The sequence below is a fragment of the Lycium barbarum genome, chromosome 4 (genome assembly GCF_019175385.1).
Source record: "Lycium barbarum isolate Lr01 chromosome 4, ASM1917538v2, whole genome shotgun sequence".
Classification (NCBI taxonomy): domain Eukaryota; kingdom Viridiplantae; phylum Streptophyta; class Magnoliopsida; order Solanales; family Solanaceae; genus Lycium; species Lycium barbarum.
This window is the reverse complement of record NC_083340.1, coordinates 95,720,524-95,739,280: the sequence shown is the minus strand read 5'-3', so window position 1 is coordinate 95,739,280 and position 18,757 is coordinate 95,720,524. Positions and strand designations below refer to the sequence as shown.

The 18,757-nt window shown below is 37.1% G+C and overlaps 1 protein-coding gene and 1 long non-coding RNA gene across 2 annotated transcripts; both read right to left on the bottom strand.

Annotated features, from left to right (window-relative positions):
- Nucleotides 1-10,571: 10,571 nt before the first annotated feature.
- Nucleotides 10,572-17,885, bottom strand: LOC132638479 (uncharacterized). Its single transcript, XM_060355341.1, has 10 exons — nucleotides 17,717-17,885; nucleotides 17,336-17,643; nucleotides 17,005-17,252; nucleotides 14,985-15,194; nucleotides 14,723-14,815; nucleotides 14,546-14,643; nucleotides 14,102-14,458; nucleotides 11,444-11,493; nucleotides 10,834-10,882; nucleotides 10,572-10,742 (listed from the first exon to the last, which is right to left on the bottom strand). Exons 2-7 carry the CDS (start codon nucleotides 17,556-17,558, stop codon nucleotides 14,446-14,448), a joined length of 885 nt encoding a protein of 294 aa, XP_060211324.1. The 5' UTR covers nucleotides 17,559-17,643; nucleotides 17,717-17,885; the 3' UTR covers nucleotides 10,572-10,742; nucleotides 10,834-10,882; nucleotides 11,444-11,493; nucleotides 14,102-14,445.
- A 143-nt stretch (nucleotides 17,886-18,028) lies between these two features.
- On the bottom strand, nucleotides 18,029-18,732 carry LOC132638478 (uncharacterized). The gene is made up of 3 exons (XR_009581756.1): nucleotides 18,538-18,732; nucleotides 18,274-18,450; nucleotides 18,029-18,186 (listed from the first exon to the last, which is right to left on the bottom strand). It is a non-coding gene; the product is annotated as an uncharacterized LOC132638478 (long non-coding RNA).
- Between the last annotated feature and the right edge of the window lie 25 nt (nucleotides 18,733-18,757).

Genomic DNA, 18,757 nt, shown 5'->3' with positions numbered 1-18,757 from the left:
GTTGGTGTTGGAAATGATGTTAATATATTTGGTATTGTTGTTGATGTGTTGGTTGCTGAATTGTAATTCTGGGCTAGGCATATAAACAGGGGAGGTGCTGCCGAAATTTCTGTAGGCAAATGTTAATTCAAGATTGAACTCCTAAGGGCTTATGGTTAATGTTTGGTATTTGTGACCAATTGTAGATTTTGGAGAATTTGGAACTTGTATTTGGAGTAGCATAAAAAGCGGAAAAGGTATGTAAAGCTACCCCTTTTCTTCTCTTGGCATGTCCTAGGTGCACTAGATTCGGATTTGAGCCTCGTGGGTTATTCTGCTCATAGAAATGCGAGTCTGAATTTTGGTACTATTCATTCAGCACAATTGAATTATAGCCCTTAAGTTTTGTTGGAAAACTGTTCAAACATCCATAACCCGTAACCTTCGATATACTTCGCAAGAACAACATGAAACTGAACCCGGAGAAGTGTGCCTTTGGAGTTAGATCTGGAAAGTTTTTGGGCTTCATGGTGTCAAACTGGGGGATTGAAATCAACACAGACAAAATCAAAGCCATTGAGGACATCGAAGTAGTGAACAACGTGAAGGCAGTACAAAGATTGACTGGAAGGATAGCAGCTCTGAGCCGATTCATTTCTAGGTCATCGGATAAAAGTCACCGTTTCTTTTCTTTGCTAAGGAAGAAGAATGACTTCGTGTGGACACCAGAATGTCAAAAAGCCTTGGAAGATTTGAAACGGTACTTGTCAAGTCCACCTTTGCTGCACACACCGAAGGTAGATGAAAAACTATTCTTGTATCTAGTGGTATCCAAGGTTGCGGTAAACGACAATTTTGTCAGAGAAGAAGGAGTTATGGAATTCTCCATCCATTTTGTAAGTAAGACATTAGGAGATGTGGAGACTAGTTATCCGCACCTCGAAAAGTTAGCTTTGGCCTTGGTAAGTGCTTCAATGAAGCTAAAACCTTAATTTCAATGTCACCCTATATGTGTAGTAACTACTTACCCGTTAAAAAATATCATGCATAAGCTGGAGCTGTTGGGTAGGTTGACTAAATGGGCCGTATAAATTAGCGGTGATGATATCGAGTATAGGCCTAGAACGACTATTAAATCTCAAATCTTAGCCGACTTCGTAGCGAACTTTACCCCCGCAATGGTTCTCAAGGTGGAAAAAGAGCTTCTGTTAACCTCAAGAAAAGTCTCGAGGATCTGGACCCTGTATACGATTGGGACATCAAACCTACAGCGGTCCAGATTGGGTACTGTTCTTAAGGCCCCCGTAGGTGACTTTATTAGACAATCAATCAAAACTTTAAAATTGACTAAAAATGAAGCTGAGTATGAGGCTATGATTGCAGGTTTGAAATTGGCTCGGAGTTTAGGGGCTGAAGTCATCGAAGCTAAGTGTGATTCCCTTCTGGTCGTAAATCAAGTCAATGGTGTTTTCGAGGTCAAATATGAACGAATGCAAAGATACTGGGAAAAAAGTCATGTAATATTGCACCAGTTTAAAGAATGGACTATGCAACCTGTACCGAGGGAGCAGAATAACGAAGCAGATGCGTTGGCTAACTTAGGTTCGTCGGTTGAAGCGGAGGAGTTCAATTCGGGCACGGTCGTCCAGTTGATGAACTTGGCAGTAGAGAATGGTCACGCCGAGATACATGCAATGGTTTTGACATGGGATTGGTGCAACAAATACATAGATTGCTTGTGAGAAGGAAAGCTCCCAACCGATCCTAAGGAATCGAGGTCGCTTCGAACTAAGGCTGCGAGATTCTTCTTGGTCGACGATTAATTGTACCGTCGATCTTTCTACGGACCTTTGGCTAAGTGGTTGGGGCCCGAAGAAATGGATTATGTGATGAGGGAAGTCCACGAAAGAACCTGTGGTAACCATTCGGGTGTCGAAGCCTTAGTCCGAAAGAAAATCAGAGTGGGATATTACTGAACCAGATGGAAGAGGACGCAAAAAGCTTTATCCGTAAATGTGATGGGTGCTAAAAGCACGCACCGATGATACACTAGCCAGGGTAGTTGCTGCATCTGGTCCTGTCCTCTTGGCCATTTATAAAATGGGGAATGGATATCGTCGACCCTTTGATGTGGGCCTCAGGTAAGGCTCGGTTTATTTTATTTATGACTGACTACTTTTCCAAATGGGTTGAAGGAAGTCATTAACTTACGATAGAGGTCGTTAATTCATTGGCAATAAGGTTGATGACTTCCTCGAAGGGCTGAAGATCAAAAAGATTTTATCAAGTCCATATCACCCGAGTGAAAACCAACAGGCGGAGTCAACAAATAAAACCATAATCCAAAATCTTAGGAAGCGGTTAGAGTCGTCAAAGCACAAGTGGAAGGAAGTTTTGCCAGAAGTATTATGGGCCTACAAAACGACATCAAAGTCAAATACAGGAGAAACACCATTTTCCCTAGTTTATGGAGCCGAGGCTTTAATTCTTGTAGAAGTTGGTGAACCAAACCTGAGGTTCTGGTATGCAACGAACGAGTCAAATGAAGAGGCTATGGCCGTAAAGCTTGACTTAACGGATGAACTACGCGAGAATGCGCTGGTCCATTTAGCAGCTCAAAAACAGCGAATGGAAAGATACTACAATCAAAGGACGAACCTTCAGCATTTCCAAGTTGGGGACTTAGTGCTTCGGAAGATTACCCTGCACACTATGAATCTCGATGATGAAAAATTAGGACCGAACTGGGAAGGCCCGTAAAAGGTAACCGGAATAACTGGCAAAGGATCATATCAATTGAAAACTGGAGACGGCCAACAGCTGCACAACAACTGGAACGTAGCACACTTGAAGAAATACTTTTGCTGAGGTACGATCCATTAACCCTTTGTGAATTCCGATAATTCTCAGCTTTCTTCTTTGCAGGGTAAAATAAGAGTAAATTCGAAGGTCTTAGAATTAGGTCCGAAAAAACCTGTTGCACTCTTTTCCTTAGCTCAATTTTGTCCCGAAATGGGGTTTCTGGTGAGGTTATTAATGAGACAACAAGTACAACGTGTTACCTTTGTTTCGAAGAACGAGGCTAAGTGCCATGAACTCAAAAACCAACAAAGTACTAGGGACTGGATATTCAACAACATCATTTTCATGTAGTGTTTCCCCGTTCATGCTTCACGAACAAACACTAGGGGACTATGATACCCTAGCCGGAAACAACAAGACCGGAGAAAGGCTCAAATAAGCAAAGTAAGAAACGAAGTCAACGTCGAAACAGTTTTTGTTTTCTTTTGGATTTAACTGAGCCTTCTGTATTAGGTTTCGATGTAAGGGCCAAACAATCGAATGAATCGTACCCAAATAGTGTTTCTATGACAAGAGCAGAAGGGGTCGGATGAAGTCTTTTGTTTTTGTATGAAACAAATATTTGAAATGCGAAGAGAAATACTTTTGAAAAGTATGTATCAAATATGGTCTTTTACGAATGATACCCTCGACAGGGGACTTTCGTCAAAAAATTGACGTAGGCACTAAGATTATAATTAATCGAGTCCAATTCACAAAGAATTAAAATAGTCAGAAGAGGGTCGAATAATTAAAGACCTCGACGAAAATACTCAAGGTGATTCGGAGACGTCCGAATTCACAAAGCATAAAAATGCTCCCACGGACAACCCGTGTTACACCTCAAAAAAAAATTCCGTTCATGCACCGTGAATTGGCTGACGAAGGGCTCGACGTATACGAAGTTTTGATAGGTATGAAATAACATTTTATGATTCTAAATGAGATTTCAAAGACCTGTGAAGTAGGAGACGGAAGTTGTTAAGGAAGGCAAGGCATACGTTATGTATCGGAAAGGATTTGTGAGTAACGATGTATGACAATTTAATGATGCATTGGAGAAGAGTTATAGCATCCCTTATCCCGTTAATGAAGTAATAAACAAGTGTTAAGAAGGTTCCATAAGGATTGGAGATCAAACGAGTCGACGAGAACGAAATCGAAATAGTTGGCATTATACGGCCCAACATACCGGCCGTATAAATTATACTGGCCGTAAATTTCGAGCAGATGGGAAACCTTCACTGGACCAAACATACGGCCATACATACAGCCCGTATAAAAGATACGGACCGTATGTTGGTCCGTATGTTCGTGTTGGGACAGATTGTATGATTTATATAAGGAGGACCCAAGCTCATTTATTTCATTTCATTGTCACCTCTCACCTCAAGAAAACTATAGAAAACCCTCTCTACTCTTCATACACAAGAACTCAAGAAAGATTCATGATCAACCTCATCAAACCAAGGAAATCAAGTGTAAGAAACTCATTGGGGATCATCCAAGGCAAGAAACCCCATTGGATTGAAGCTAGGGTTTTTCTTCAAGTGAAAGATTATCATCCAAAACTTTCTCCTACACTATCTAAGGTAATATTTATTGTATTCCCATGTTTTTTAAGGTGTTTGAAAGTTGAAACACTTGGATTGTAGAAGGATATAGGAAATGGGTCATAAACATGAGAATAATGAGATTTTAAGTAGTAGTTTGGAATGAGTCGTGAATATTGATATGTTGTGATTATAAGTATGTTATAAATGATATAGAAAACACGGGATAGGTATTATATGCAAGAAAACGTACTAGTATACTATGACCATGATTATGGATGAATTGAAGTGGAATTGTGAAATGAGGGTAGTGTAGATGAATGAAGATTGTTGGTTATGATATTGTGAACATTATTATAAATGTGTGGGAGTTGATATACGATATGGGAAAGGTTGTATAAACAAAGGAAATGCTGCCCAATTTTCTCTAGCTTTAATAAGTACATTCATATAATCGATTAGCTAATGTGAATGCGAATTCTCTTCAAGGTAGAAACGTGAGCATTGGAGGAGAACAATCAAGCGATGGAAATTGTTAAACGAAAGAGGTATGTAAGGCTAGTCCTTTCTTTCTAAGGCATGACTCTTATGGTATGGATCCTCCCATCTTTCCATGATTTTCCTACATATCGGGAATTATGAATCTACGAGTAGAAAGAGCTTCATACGAGATAAAGAAAAGAGATACGTTACGAGCATGCTAATACCAATGATGAATCTAAGTCTAGAAGTCCTAAAGCTCATGATACGATATTTCTATGAAACCAATGATCCTTATATATTGTTCCTACGATATTGTTTTCCCTACTTCTCCTTGACTTTCTTACATTCCAGGAACTATGAGTTAAAGTTGATAAAGAGTTTCTTATGAGATAAAGATGAGAAATATGTCATGAATACGATAATAATGATGGTAAGCTTAAGCCTAGAGATTCTAAAGCAAGATATGATGTCTATGAAGTTAAAGACCCTACTTATGATCCATTGATGTTGTTCATTGAAAACACTCACCTTATATGTTAATTCCTTCAAGGTGAGGCAGATTGCATATGAATACTCCATAATGGAATCGGGGGTTCTCGACCTTATGTCACCCCGACATTGTTATAGATTGTCTATAAGCTCTAATGCATGTTCCATGACCAATGTTCCGAAAAGTTACGAGTCTATGTTCATAGGGGGTTCCATATGGGATAAAGGAAAGTGATATGCTACAGGTACGATAATGGTAATGATGGGCCTTAGTTTAGAGATTATAAGCCTATCATACGATATTTTTACGAAGTTCATGCTACGAATATGATATGATTTTCCTAGATTGTCCTTAAATACAAATGTATGCTCTATGAAACGTTATGACAAGACTATGAGATGTATGTGATGGCAATGATGATGATGAGATATACCGAGCCTTGTTGTGGCCGGGTACGGAAGACTTGTATGTGATATTGTAGAGCCACTACGTGGCCGAATACGGATAATGTTTAATGTGTATGAGCAAATACGATACTATGATATATATATATATAATGATGCTAAATTATGATAAGATTATGATATGTCTATGAGATGTGTACTGATGATGAGTTTATGAATGCTTATGTGACGATACGATTCCACCGTGCCTAAATGGTCGGGTATGTCACCGCTAAGACGGGCTGCTATGTTTACACCGAGCCTAGAGGACCGGGCATGATCACCACTAGTGGGCGGCATATGATGGTACCCCGGACGTGGGAGGCCTGGGTGCAGGCTAATGATTAGCACCGCACCTACATGGCTGGGCAAACATCGCTAAAGCGGGCAGCGCATACACCATGTCTAGATAGCATGGGCAGACACCACTAGTGGGCGGCATGAGATGATTACCCGGACTTGGGTATACGATGATGATTCATATGATATGATGATGATTTTTATGATATGATGATGATTTATATTATATAATGACGATTTATATGATACGATGATACATGTACTATGAGTATATATGACGTATGTATGAAATGCATCCACCCTTAAAAGTTACGCAGGTTGTATCTTCACCTCATGACTTATGATTTCTCTATCATGTTCATTTCATTCATGCCTTACATAATCAGTACAATATTTGTACTGACGTTCGTTTTCTTTGGACGCTGTGTTCATGCCCACAGGTAGACAGGGAGACGACCCAAATTTATAGAAGCCGATAAGCAGACTTTTTGAGAGCACTCCATTATTCCGGAGGTGCCATTGATTTACTATTTTATGTACATGTATGTTTTGGGCACGACGGGGTCCTGTCCCGTCCATATGTCTAGCACTCTAGTAGAGGCTCGTAGATACGTATGTGTGGGTAGCATGGTCTCACGATGTCCTTATTGTATATATATTATTTTGATAGCCGAAGGGCTTATGTGTATAAAGGTAATTATGTCTCAAATGAAAAATGATTTTTCTTATGAATAGAAGTGTGAGATTAATGAATGTACGCTTAATGAGCATGATGAGTAATAGAATGAGTGGTACTCAATGGTTAGGCCCGGGTACCCGTTATGGCTCCTAGTCGGGTCGTGAAAAAAGTGGTATCAGAGCAATTCAGTCCTAGGAAGTGTCTACGAGCCGTGTCTAGTAGAGTTTTGTTTATGGTGTGTTACGTGCCACATCTATAAACAGGAGGCTACAGGGCATTTAGGATGGTTACTCTTCTTTCATCTCCAAGATCGTGCAACAGAGCTCAGCCATAGGAAATGAGATTCCTTATACTAACCCCTGATTGCAGCAGAAGAACGGTATTGACCGAAGAAAGTGATTGATGATGTTGAAGTTACAGAGGTAAGTCAGTGTTCATATGATAGAGGAATTGATTAAATGTGTCTCTTGATGATAAGTTCAGGTATAAGTTGCGAACTAAGTAAATCAAATGAATCAGAATAAAGGTAAGCGACGACACGAGAGATGTGTATCGAGTAAGGTAAGAATATTGAAGTATGATTGAAATGTAAAGCTGAAGGATGAAAGGGAAAGTAAATAGGAAGGGATAACAGGGTAGATCTCTAAAGGATCAGGTATATCTCGAAGTGCGATATATGAGGTATGTCTCAACATCTTTGTGCTTTTACTTGAAAGAGGGAGCCCTGTGTGGCTGAGATATGTCGTACATATATATATATATATATATTGGCCCTGTGAGGCATTGATGGTATTTGCTGCGTGCAAGTTTTGGGATAGTAAGAAATATAGAGGAAACTCTGCCGAAATTTTCCTAAAATCTAAAGGAGATAAGATATAAACTTGTAATATGTCCCAACAAGAAAAGATGTTATGCAAAAAGAAACGGCAGGACGAGATTAAGTTAGGAGTATCGTTGGCAACCACAAGGGATAAGTTAAATACTATTGAATTGATAGTAACAATAGTTATAAGATCGACATTGATATGGTAAAGGGAAATGCATGGTGGTACTAAAATATGACATAGAAGAGAAAGGGTAACTCTAATAGAGTGTGATACTGAAGTATTGATTGAATGGATAAGTACAAGTAAAATACGACAAGTTTATTGGGAAAATAGAGTAACAACATGATTAAGACAGGGATGTGAAGTACAAAGGGGTATAACGAATGAAGATACCTTGATAAGATAACTTATGTGGTACGTGTAATAGGGCTGGTCAGAAAGAGTAACAGGTTAAGTATGCTTACTTCATGAGGTTTATTCTATTTTATAAGCAGGCTTGAAAATGAGATCAAGAAGTGGCACTCTATAGCATTGATGATTATCAAGATATAATGAGAGCGTGGCAAGAATTGTAATACAAAGCATAGCGAGGAAATGACTAAAGACGTGACATGTTTAATATGAGTAAAGAGTGATTGCAAGTGTGAAACCAACAAGCGAGACATGGGGCGGTAGATGAGAAAGCTTATAAGACCCTATTAGGGGAAAGTCCAGCATAGAGGTTCCTCAATGACAGAGATGATAGCAAGCAATGACAAAAAGGGAAGCCAACTTGAAAAAGAAATTAGAGAAAAGTGATATGACAAAGTAGTAGTAGTTTGTGATTTGTACAATTGAGAGCATGAGTGATATCTTTAGCTGGATGTAAAAGACCAAGACTATAGAAAGATGAATAACAAAATAGGACGATGGTTAGAAAAAGGATCAACACAATAAGGATGAGAGGGGATGATCAGAATCAACAGAATAAGTTTTGGATGCGAAGAATGGATTGTAGAAAGGTAGTATATTCTAAAGGACAAAGCGGTACTAAGTTAGGAATAGGATTCCTTGTGCGAGGAGTAAAGGTTTGATTATAAAACGGGAGGAAATAAGATAAATTGAGGAGGAAGGAATGTAAAGGAGTAAGAATGGGAATAGAAAGAGAAGGAAATGCGCCGCAAAGTACGCGCACTTAAGAAGTAGTCGTGTTATGATTAAAGGAAGATGCATCTCCTATGAATATTATATACCAAGTTAGAACAAGTAAAGTATATGAAGTAATGAGTTGAAAGGAAAAAGGTGGCCATGAGTTATGAGTTTACCGTGCGACGATAAAGCGAGAGAGTAAAGCTATCATCAACGACAAATACAATATGATTATGTTGGTTTTGGAAACAATGTTGAGTGCAACACAAGAGTAAGATGAGTATGAGGCATAAGGGGTATTAGTTGCGCATGAGACTTAGGCCCTGAGAAACAAAGATGACGTTGCAAGTGAACTTTGACCACCAAAGAGGAGAGCAAGTGACATTGCACGGATGGTATTGATAACTAGGCATACCACTATGGTGAGTATCCGTATGGGACAAAAGTTATTAATTGAAGCGAATTTAGACATTGACTCATAATTACCAGGTGAGCTAAGTAAAATACATCCTTGTTCGGATTGCTATGTCGGTTGTATTACTTGATTACAAAATTGCAAGATGAGTATGTTAAGAATTCACATATGAATTATCGTAGCTATAAATTATGGGAAACGGCATAAATGAGATGTAGTATAGTGAGGGATATGAGTTCAAGATTTGAAGGTGAGGCAACGGATTTGAGAATGGTACAAGTAAAACCCTTAAAGGGGGGAAGCCAGTAAAGGGAATACAAGTGTAGAGATTTAAACGATGGACCCGAAGATGTGACAGATATAGACTCTAAAACAAAGAGTGAGAGTTATGCAGAAATGTGTTTAATAACTAGTAAATAAACGAACACGAATTGAGCAGGCATCTGAGACTTTATGGGAAACCATTCGCGAAGACTTTGAACCACGTGACATTGAGAGCGAATAACTCAAGGGGTATTGTAAAGGATGGCGATGTGATACTAGAATGGAGGCAAAGGCACAAACGGTAAAGTCGTAATTAATGATATTGCGATTTATAAGCGACAATTAAGAAGGGACCTAAGGTTTTCTATAGTAGAACATAAGATATGATAATCAAGGGAAAAATAAAGGAAGGAAAAGAGCATGACGAGATAAGTTACTACAGATAGACAAAAGAGTTTAGGTATAAAATCACCGAGCCTAGCCATGGTCGGGTACGCGAAACGTCGAACCTTCGTGGTCGGGCATGCTATGTAAATGATATGTATATGAATATGACTATGGATATGATATGTAAATGAGTACGATTATGAATACGGATACAGATGTGGATTCTTGTATATGTATGGGTGTGTATGTACACGAATCACGCAAGAACCACTACAAGAAAAATGGCCTTTAGGGAAGGGAAATCTAGTCCCTAAGAGTTCAAATATGGTCCTAAAAGGTCAATTACGACGGGAAAATTCTGGTCGCCACCCGTCGTAATAGCCTCCGCCGCTAAAGGCCAATAGCGACTGGTTTGAAAATCTGGTCATAAAAGTTTTTGGGGACGGTGTATATATCTCGTCGTTATTGCATTTTAGAGACTACATATCTCGTCCCTAATGGATGATTAATATCATGAAAAATAAATATTGTTTGATCATTAAACCTTTTTAGCGACAAGCCGTTACTGGTCCTAGATTATCTTTAGAGACGAGCATTTCTGGTCTTTATTTGAAATTATTGTACTAATTGTAACGAGCATATTTCTGGTCTTTTATTCATCACGAGTGGTTCCTAAAGCTCGATATCCAAAAAAGTTATTTTTATCAATATATTTCCGATGGATATTGAAAAAAGTACATATAAAAATCTTATATATAGAGAGACAGAGAGGAAAGGAGCTAGTTATTAATTACAATAAAATGGTTAACATCCCATGATATTAGTTTCAATATTTGCTTGACACCTTAACAAAAAGACATAGCTAACACCCCGAGCTAGACTATTATATTGAGTTCTACATAATATTTCTAGCAAAATAATGCATCTTGACTTGTAACTTTGATCTTCAAAACCTGTAAGTACAAAATTTGAAAAGACTGAATAACTATTAGTAAGATAATTAATATATGTAAATGTTACACTAGTAGTGGTTATACCGCTTACCCCAAAGCATTCTAAATTCATTAGGTGTTATCCAACAAAATCATCGAGCCTGCAGGAGTATTAAAAAAAATTAATTAGAAAAACTTCGGGACGCATTAACCAAAACGCAACTAAAATAATAACTGTGTCAAGCATAATGGAAGTGTTTGAACTTAAGGAGTCGTTTCCCATTTAAAGAGAAACATGCTACTGCTAGAATATGTTTCCAACTAATATATGTTCCCAACTAAATTTTTTACATAAATTGTAGATGTTAAGTCTCTTGTACAACAAGATACTCTTCTTACAGCAATATATGTTTCTTTTAAAATTCTAGTAAACTCTCTTATACAACAAGGAGAATACCAAATCAAGAATTTGCAGAGAATAGGTTGCAGTTGGAGACAAGAATTATATGGTTAATACATAGACAGCAATAGGGTTGGAATATTGGAAGCTGCTAGCACTGGTGGTGAAGTAGAATATTATGCAGCAAGCTCTTCAAAGCACTTGTTTGAAATTTTGGTTAGAAGTACAACTAGCCTTTGTTACTGTACTACTGCAAAAATTTCAACTAGTATGGAGAGATAATATATGTAAATGTTACACTAGTTGTGGTTATACCGCTTACCCCAAAAGCAATCTAAATTCATTAGGTGTTGTCCAACAAAATCATCGAGCCTGCAGGAGTATAAAAAAAAATTAATTAGAAAAACTTCGGGATGCATTAAACAAAACGCAACTAAAATAATAACTGGGTCAAGCATAATGGAAGTGTTTGAACTTAAGGCGTCGTTTCCCATTTAAAGAGAAACATGCTACTGCTAGAATATGTTCCCAACTAAATTTTTTACATAAACTGTAGATGTTAAGTCTCTTGTACAGCAAAAGACTCTTCTTAAAGCAATATATGTTCCTTTTAAACTTCCAGTTAACTCTCTTATAAAGCAAGGATAATATCAAACCAAGAATTTGCAGAGAATAGGTTGCAGCTGGAGACAAGAACTGTATGGTTATATAAAGACAACAATAGGGTTGGAATATTGGAAGTTGCTAGCACTGGTGATGAAGTAGAATATTCTGCAGCAAGCTCTTCAAAGCACTTGTTTGAAATTTTGGTTAGAAGTACAGCTAGCCTTTGCTACTATACTTCTGCAAAAATTTCAACTGGTATGGAGAAAATGAGGATTATTTATCATCATGTTCGAGTCCTATGGGAGGAGAACATCGTGGTAATTTTTACTATGTGTTCTTTTTTGCAGGTGTTGTATATGCAAGGTAGATCATTTTCACTAGACCTGTAGGATGTCTAAAAACTGTAGGTTGCACTTTGATGTTGGCGAAGACTAGAACTGGCATCATAAAGGAATACAAGGAAACTAGCAATTCAGATACATATTCAACAAGTTCAGCATGGAATTTCTGCAGGAAACTAGGAAATTGGAAACATGACCGTACTGTTGGCTTGGTGCATGATTGCTTTAATTTTGACTATACAACTGCTACCGTAGATTCTATTTATCTAGGAAATGATGTGGTGCAGGTGTGCTCCATATTTGAAGCTGGTTCTCTTCCCATTGATCCTACATTTAGAGGAAGTGATATGGGAATTTATGATTTTTCATCAGAAAGAGAAACACAGGCTGAAAGGGTGCAGACTAGCAGCTGGGCTTTAGGATGGTTACACTGCATTTATGCAGAAATTATCCTGAAACACAAAATATTTAGTTTTTGGCAGGAAACAGGTGTTTTTTTTTTGTGTGATGTTATTGGTTTTTTGTTGTGCAGGTGCAAAACACACATGATCCAATTGCTGAATCTTTCTCAATGGGTGGTATTAACACCCAGTGCTCATTCCCTTGAGGGAATGACAACATATGGAAAATGTAGTGTCAAACATGGCTTACAAATACAGCAGAGATTGAGATTAAAAGAAGGAAGCATCATGTAGCTTATATGCCATACTATGTAGTTTGGTTACTTTACTTGTTTTTATGCAGATATGAATTCTTGACATGGTTTAATGATGCATCAAAGGAACAAACTTGGGACATCACTTGGTGACATGGTTTTGAACAATTACGAAGGACATCAAAATTAAAGGTGCAACAGTTGGATTTTACAGTGACAAGAGGAAATGGGACAAGACTGTATATTGCTGGTTTGATGGAAATAATTGTTGGTTTCACCATGGAAGAATTCATCATTTCACTGACAGGAGGCAATAGGACAAGGCTGATTTTTTCATGATGAGGGGCAAAATGGGAAATATAGTTTTTTGGTGGGAAAAGTCTGCTGGGATGATGCATAATGATTGTTACAATCATTTATAAATGTATTATGTGAAGCACCTGATGGTTTGGACTGTCTAGGCCGATTTTTTCATGATCAGGGGCAAAATAGGAAATATGGTTTTTAGGTGGGAAAAGCTTGGTAGGAACATGCATATTGATGGAAACAATCATTTGCAACTGTTTTGGGTGGAGAACCTGGTGATTGGTAATAATGGGCTGATTTGGATGGTTTGGTGGTATAAGAGTTGGTACAGAACTGCTTGGATTTCTACAACCATCAGGAACTTATTTTATAGAGCATGGTATAGTGCAGTTTGTGCATAACTGCTGCAGTGAGAACCTGGTGTGCTTGGTTGCTACTGTATGGCTTAAAAGGATATTGGTTGGTTGGTGTATTGATGATCCTATACTCATAGGAGACTTGGTGAAAATGGAGCTGTTGGTTATTGACATCAGGAGACTCTATCACTTGGTTCACTGATCCCTTCACAGGAAATGAGGTAGAATCAGTTCCAAAAAATCCTTCTAGCACCAAACAAGGAAACACATTAACAGACAACATTTATCAGCAATAAGACTTTTGCCATTTGGTAGAAATTATTTTTTTTATCTATCTTCAATAAAACTTTTTCCATCATCACAACAGCAATTGCACTTTCTCTAACAGTAAGTCCTTAGAGCTAGAGTTAGGAGTGCTCACGGCTCTGGTTTCTATCTTTATAACCGAAGTTTGAACAATAAAATAACTACTATGTTCATGTGAAACAAACACAAATGTTATAGACTTTGAACCGAGATTGCCACAAATATATAGGAACTGTGAAATGGATAACAGTAGCATCATCTATATATAAAAGAATAAAGATGTTGTGAACTTAAAAATGTAGCAAAATTAATGCAAACCATGCAAAGAAGGCTGTGAATCAGTGTAAGATAGAAATTGACAATACGCAAATCAACACATAGATTTAAAAGTCGGGTATATTGTTACTAACTTGATCAGTAGACAAAAACAGTGGTCATTCGGATGAAACAGGCGATGTCATAGGCTGGACATATGACTGTTGAGCAGTAAATAATTCTTTCATTTTCTTAATTTCTTTCATTTCATCTTCTAAGGCAGACAAGCGATCATTCAAGGACTTGTTTTTCTCATTCAAGGATTTGTTTTCCTCCTGAGTTGATCGTAGCGCAGACAATAATTCAGCCTTTGAAGAAGTTCCACCTTTCAAGTCTTTCGCCTTTACTCCACCGCCAAAACCAAACACATGGCTACGAGTTTGAGGGCCATAACATTTTTGTACAATCTCTATGCTAGATAGAGATGGCTCTGATTGAATCATATCTTTGATCTGAGCTTACAAACCATATAAAAGAATATTTTCTATCAGAACTATAATAATTTCAAGTAATTTACATATTCAATTTACCAAACATACATGTTTTTCAATTTCTTCAGGTTCAATAAGCTTGTTATCTTTCTTACGAGTCTCAAAGAAAACTGTCCCCAAATCTCGTGGATTGCCATATTTCCCGCCTTTTACATCAAAAGAAAACATGTCAAATAACACCTCACAAATATTTCCTTTAGGAGAACATAGATTTTATGATAATACCTTTTGATAAATAATCTCTCGAATAGGCTTGCTACCAATATGATGAGGCATCTTCAACTTAGCTCGATTTGCTGCATTCCTGGTGCTTCTCGCCTACATTTGTTATATAATTAAGCTTAAATGTAATAATTATAACAAATAAACTTAAACAGTTTACATAGGTTATTTTCCAAGAATAGTGGAAAAAAGATATCTAGTGCGAGGGAGGGGAATCAAGTTACGGATGATATGGCGAAATAGTCGAGTAAATCACTAGGCATACCTGAAAACTTTCTGAAGTAAAATGTTCTTTTACTAAACACTCCCATTCTTTCTTGTCTACTCCCTTTGGAATATTCTTAAGAGCCTGTTGGATTGGTTTATTCTTCACATAGTTTGCATGCAAGTATCCTCTCCATTTGTTCCATAACTCTTTCATCCATTCGAAGATATGATCACGATGATCATTCATGTCCACACTCTCAAACTTATCCTACAACAATCAAAACATGGGTTGAGTTAATGCATTTACAAGATACTATCGACAAACTTATGTTTTCCGTATACTTATATTAAGTTAGTTCTTGTTTGATTCTTTTTAAACTGATGCTTAAGATCAAGGCCATAAAAGAGCTTGAAAGCTAGAAACAAATATATACTCTTATTTTGACTTTGGACACAATTCAGAAAATAAAAGAAAAGTACTTTATGCATAGAAACTGAAATCACAGTTAAAAAGATCTATACACATTCATCGAAAAAAAAATATCTATGCACATTTTAAAAAAAATAAAAAATTAACAGTAATATATAAGTTTATATCAAGTTCTGATATAGTCTTTAAAATCACGGATCAACCTATGTTAGGAGCACGTAATCCAGCCAAAAAACATGGCACTTTGGAAACAAACACTCTCAAGCAAGAAAGGCTCTATATAGGATGTAGAGGTTGGACAGGCATCATGGGTGATTCAGAAAATCCTAAAAGCTAGTCGATATCTCGCACATATTGGGGTTACTGAAACTGATTTGATATAGTGGGAGCACTTCTCCATTAAAAAAGTTCACTTGCAGTTGAGGGGTGAGTTCCAAAGTGTACCATGGCGACGACTAGTTTGCAATAATAGAGGAGCACCTAGGTGGATTTTCATCCTCTACTTGGCTGTATGTGGCAGAATGCTTACTAAGGACCGACTAGCCAAATGGGGCACTATTGAAGACAATCGGTGTTTGCTATGTGTAGAGCATGAAGAAAGTAGTGGGCATTTATTCTTTACTTGTCCATTTTCATCTCAAACCTGGGCAAAGTTTCTCCTTTGGCAAAGGATTCCATGACAGGCTATGGAATGGCGACAAGAAATGCTATGGGCAGTGACACATTGTAGAGGAAGAAATGTGACTGCTTAGATATATAGAATGGTACTGGCTGGGAGCATCTACTATAACTGGCGAGAAAGGAATAATAGGATCTTTCAAGGTAAGAGAAGAACTGCTATCCTGATGGTTAGTATACTTTGAGGTAGTAGTTCATAGAAGAACAGTTGTTTCCTCGGTTTGTGCAAGGGTGGGACTTATTTCCAGACTTGCCAGTTTTTTTGACTCGAGCTTTGTAAATACTACTTGGTAAATAATAAAATCGTTACTTACAAAAAAAAGAAACAAAGACTCTCAAACTACTGCACTGTTCAAACTAATTCTTAATAGAACCTTTGCATCTTAATTTTTTTTATCAACTCACCAACACAGTGTATTTAGAAGTAACTCTTTATAAAACCTATCTTATTTACAGACTAATCAGAAAATCGCAGCTAAAAGATCTACACATTCATCTAAAAAAATATCTATGCACATTTGTTTTTGAAAAAATTAACAGTAATATATAAGTTTATATCAAGTTAATATATGTCCTCTAAAATCACGGATCCGCCTATGTTAGGAGCACATAATCCAGCAAAAAAATGGCATTTTAGAAACAAAGACTCTCAAACTACTGCACTATGCAAACTAATTGTTAATAGAACCTTTGCATCTTGCTTTTTTATCAACTCACCAACACACTGTTTTTAGAAGTCCTTATAAAACCTTTCTTATTTTGAGACTAATCACAAAATTGTAGTTAAAAGATCTATACAGATTCATCGAAAAAAATACCTATGCACATTTTGTTTTTGAAAAATTTAACAGTAATATATAAGTTTATATCAAGTTCAGATGTAGTATTTAAAATCACGGATCTGCCTCTGTTAGGAGTACATAATCCTCCAAAAACATGGCACAATCATACTCTTGACTACAATAGTTACCTCAACAGCTGCCCACATGTGATTCAACTTTTCTTGCTTAATGTAATTCCACGATGATACTCCCAATGGACATATATTATGGTCACGAACCATTCTTCCCAAGTGCCTCAAAAACAGATTGTTGTTCGTTCCAACCGTTCGATTATTGTAAAAAGTTAATTTCAGCTTTTGTCCAACTTCAAGTGATGCAACTTCTTTGCACTTGTTCCTCCCTCGAACTCTTTTTACTTTCCTAGGATTATATGAACCTACATTTGCATAATTTGGTAAAAACTACAGCAATTAAATTCAGTCCTACAAATTAATAACACATGGATTCAAAATGCCATACCAATTGTTTCAGTTGTTTGGGAGTGTTGCATAATTTGATCAGTAGATAGAGGCACTGAAATATTTGTTTGCATATGCTCTTTCTCAAGAATCAAGGGGTTTTTATCCGTTGCAGAATTTGATCTTGTGCTTTTAGAAGGAGTATGCATACGTTGATTAGCATAAATAGCATTCTTGTGGAAAGATTCCGCCTCGTTTTGCATATGCTCTTCCTCAAGAACCATGGTTTTTCGTGTATCATTCCCATTCCTTGACAAGTAGACATGGTAGAGTTTTTAAGCCCTTTTCGTCTTCCTGTCCCTATAGCACCTGGCAAAAAGAAATCATATTAGTAAAACCTTTGGCAATTAAAATACACAACAGATTTATTGAAAAAACATACTTATTTCAACTTTTTGGGTGGATTGCTTAAATTGATCAGTGGATGGAAGCAATGGACTATTAGTTTGCATATACTCTTTCTCAAGAACCATGAAATTTTTATGTATCATTCCCATTCCTTGACTAGAAGACATTGTAGAGTTTTTATGACACGGTCCTCGTCCCTTCCCTGTAGCACCTGAGGAAGGAAATCATATTACTAATACTTAAGGATTGATATTCAGTTACGCAAATTAAACCCAATAGATTAATTTTCAGTTACGCAAATTAAAAACAGTAGACTAATAAAAATTCTTACTTGTTTCAATTTTTTGGGTGTAGTGATTAACTTGATCAGTAGATGGAGGCAAGAGACTATCAATTTGCATATACTCGAACTCAAGAACCATGGAGTTTTCATGTATCGCATTCCTTGACAAGCAGACATGGTAGAGCTTTTAAGCCCTTGTTATTGTCCCCTCCTTGTAGCACCTGACAAAAAAGAAATTATATGTGTAAAAGCTTTAGCATTTAGTTTCAGTTATATATGCACAGCAGATTTAATTTGGAAAAACTTACTTGTTTCAACTTTTTGGGTGTATTGCTTAACTTGATCAGTGGATGGAGGCAATGGACAATTAGTTTGCATATACTCGTTCTCAAGAACCAAGGAATTTTTATGTATCATTCTTATTCCTTGACTAGAAGAAATCGTGGATTTTTTAAGCCCTTCTCCTTGTCCCTTCCCTGTAGCACCTAAGGAAGAGTAACCGTATTACTAGTACTTAAGCATTGAAAGTCAATTACACAAACTAAAAACAACAGATTAATAAATATTCTTACTTGTTTCAATTTATTGGATGTATTTCTTAACTACATCACTAGATTGAGGAAATAAACTCTTAATTGGCATATGCTCTTTCTCAATCAAAGATCTAAGCCCTCCTCGTCCTCGTCCCTTTCCTATAGCACCTGGCGCGACGAATGCATATCTGCTAGTAGTCTTCATAGTTGATCCCACTTCATCAGTCTTTAATGGTTTCATATTGAAACTGCAAAGAGC

Excerpts from the sequence above, each read along its gene's own strand:
- LOC132638479 (XM_060355341.1), bottom strand. The coding sequence starts at position 17,558 with ATGGTTCTTGAGGAAGAGCATATGCAAAACGAGGCGGAATCTTTCCAC. Across the intron at positions 17,253-17,335 it reads CCAAACAACTGAAACAATTG|GTTCATATAATCCTAGGAAA; the intron begins GTATGGCATTTT and ends ATGCAAATGTAG. Across the intron at positions 14,816-14,984 it reads TTACTTCAGAAAGTTTTCAG|GCGAGAAGCACCAGGAATGC; the intron begins GTATGCCTAGTG and ends TAACAAATGTAG.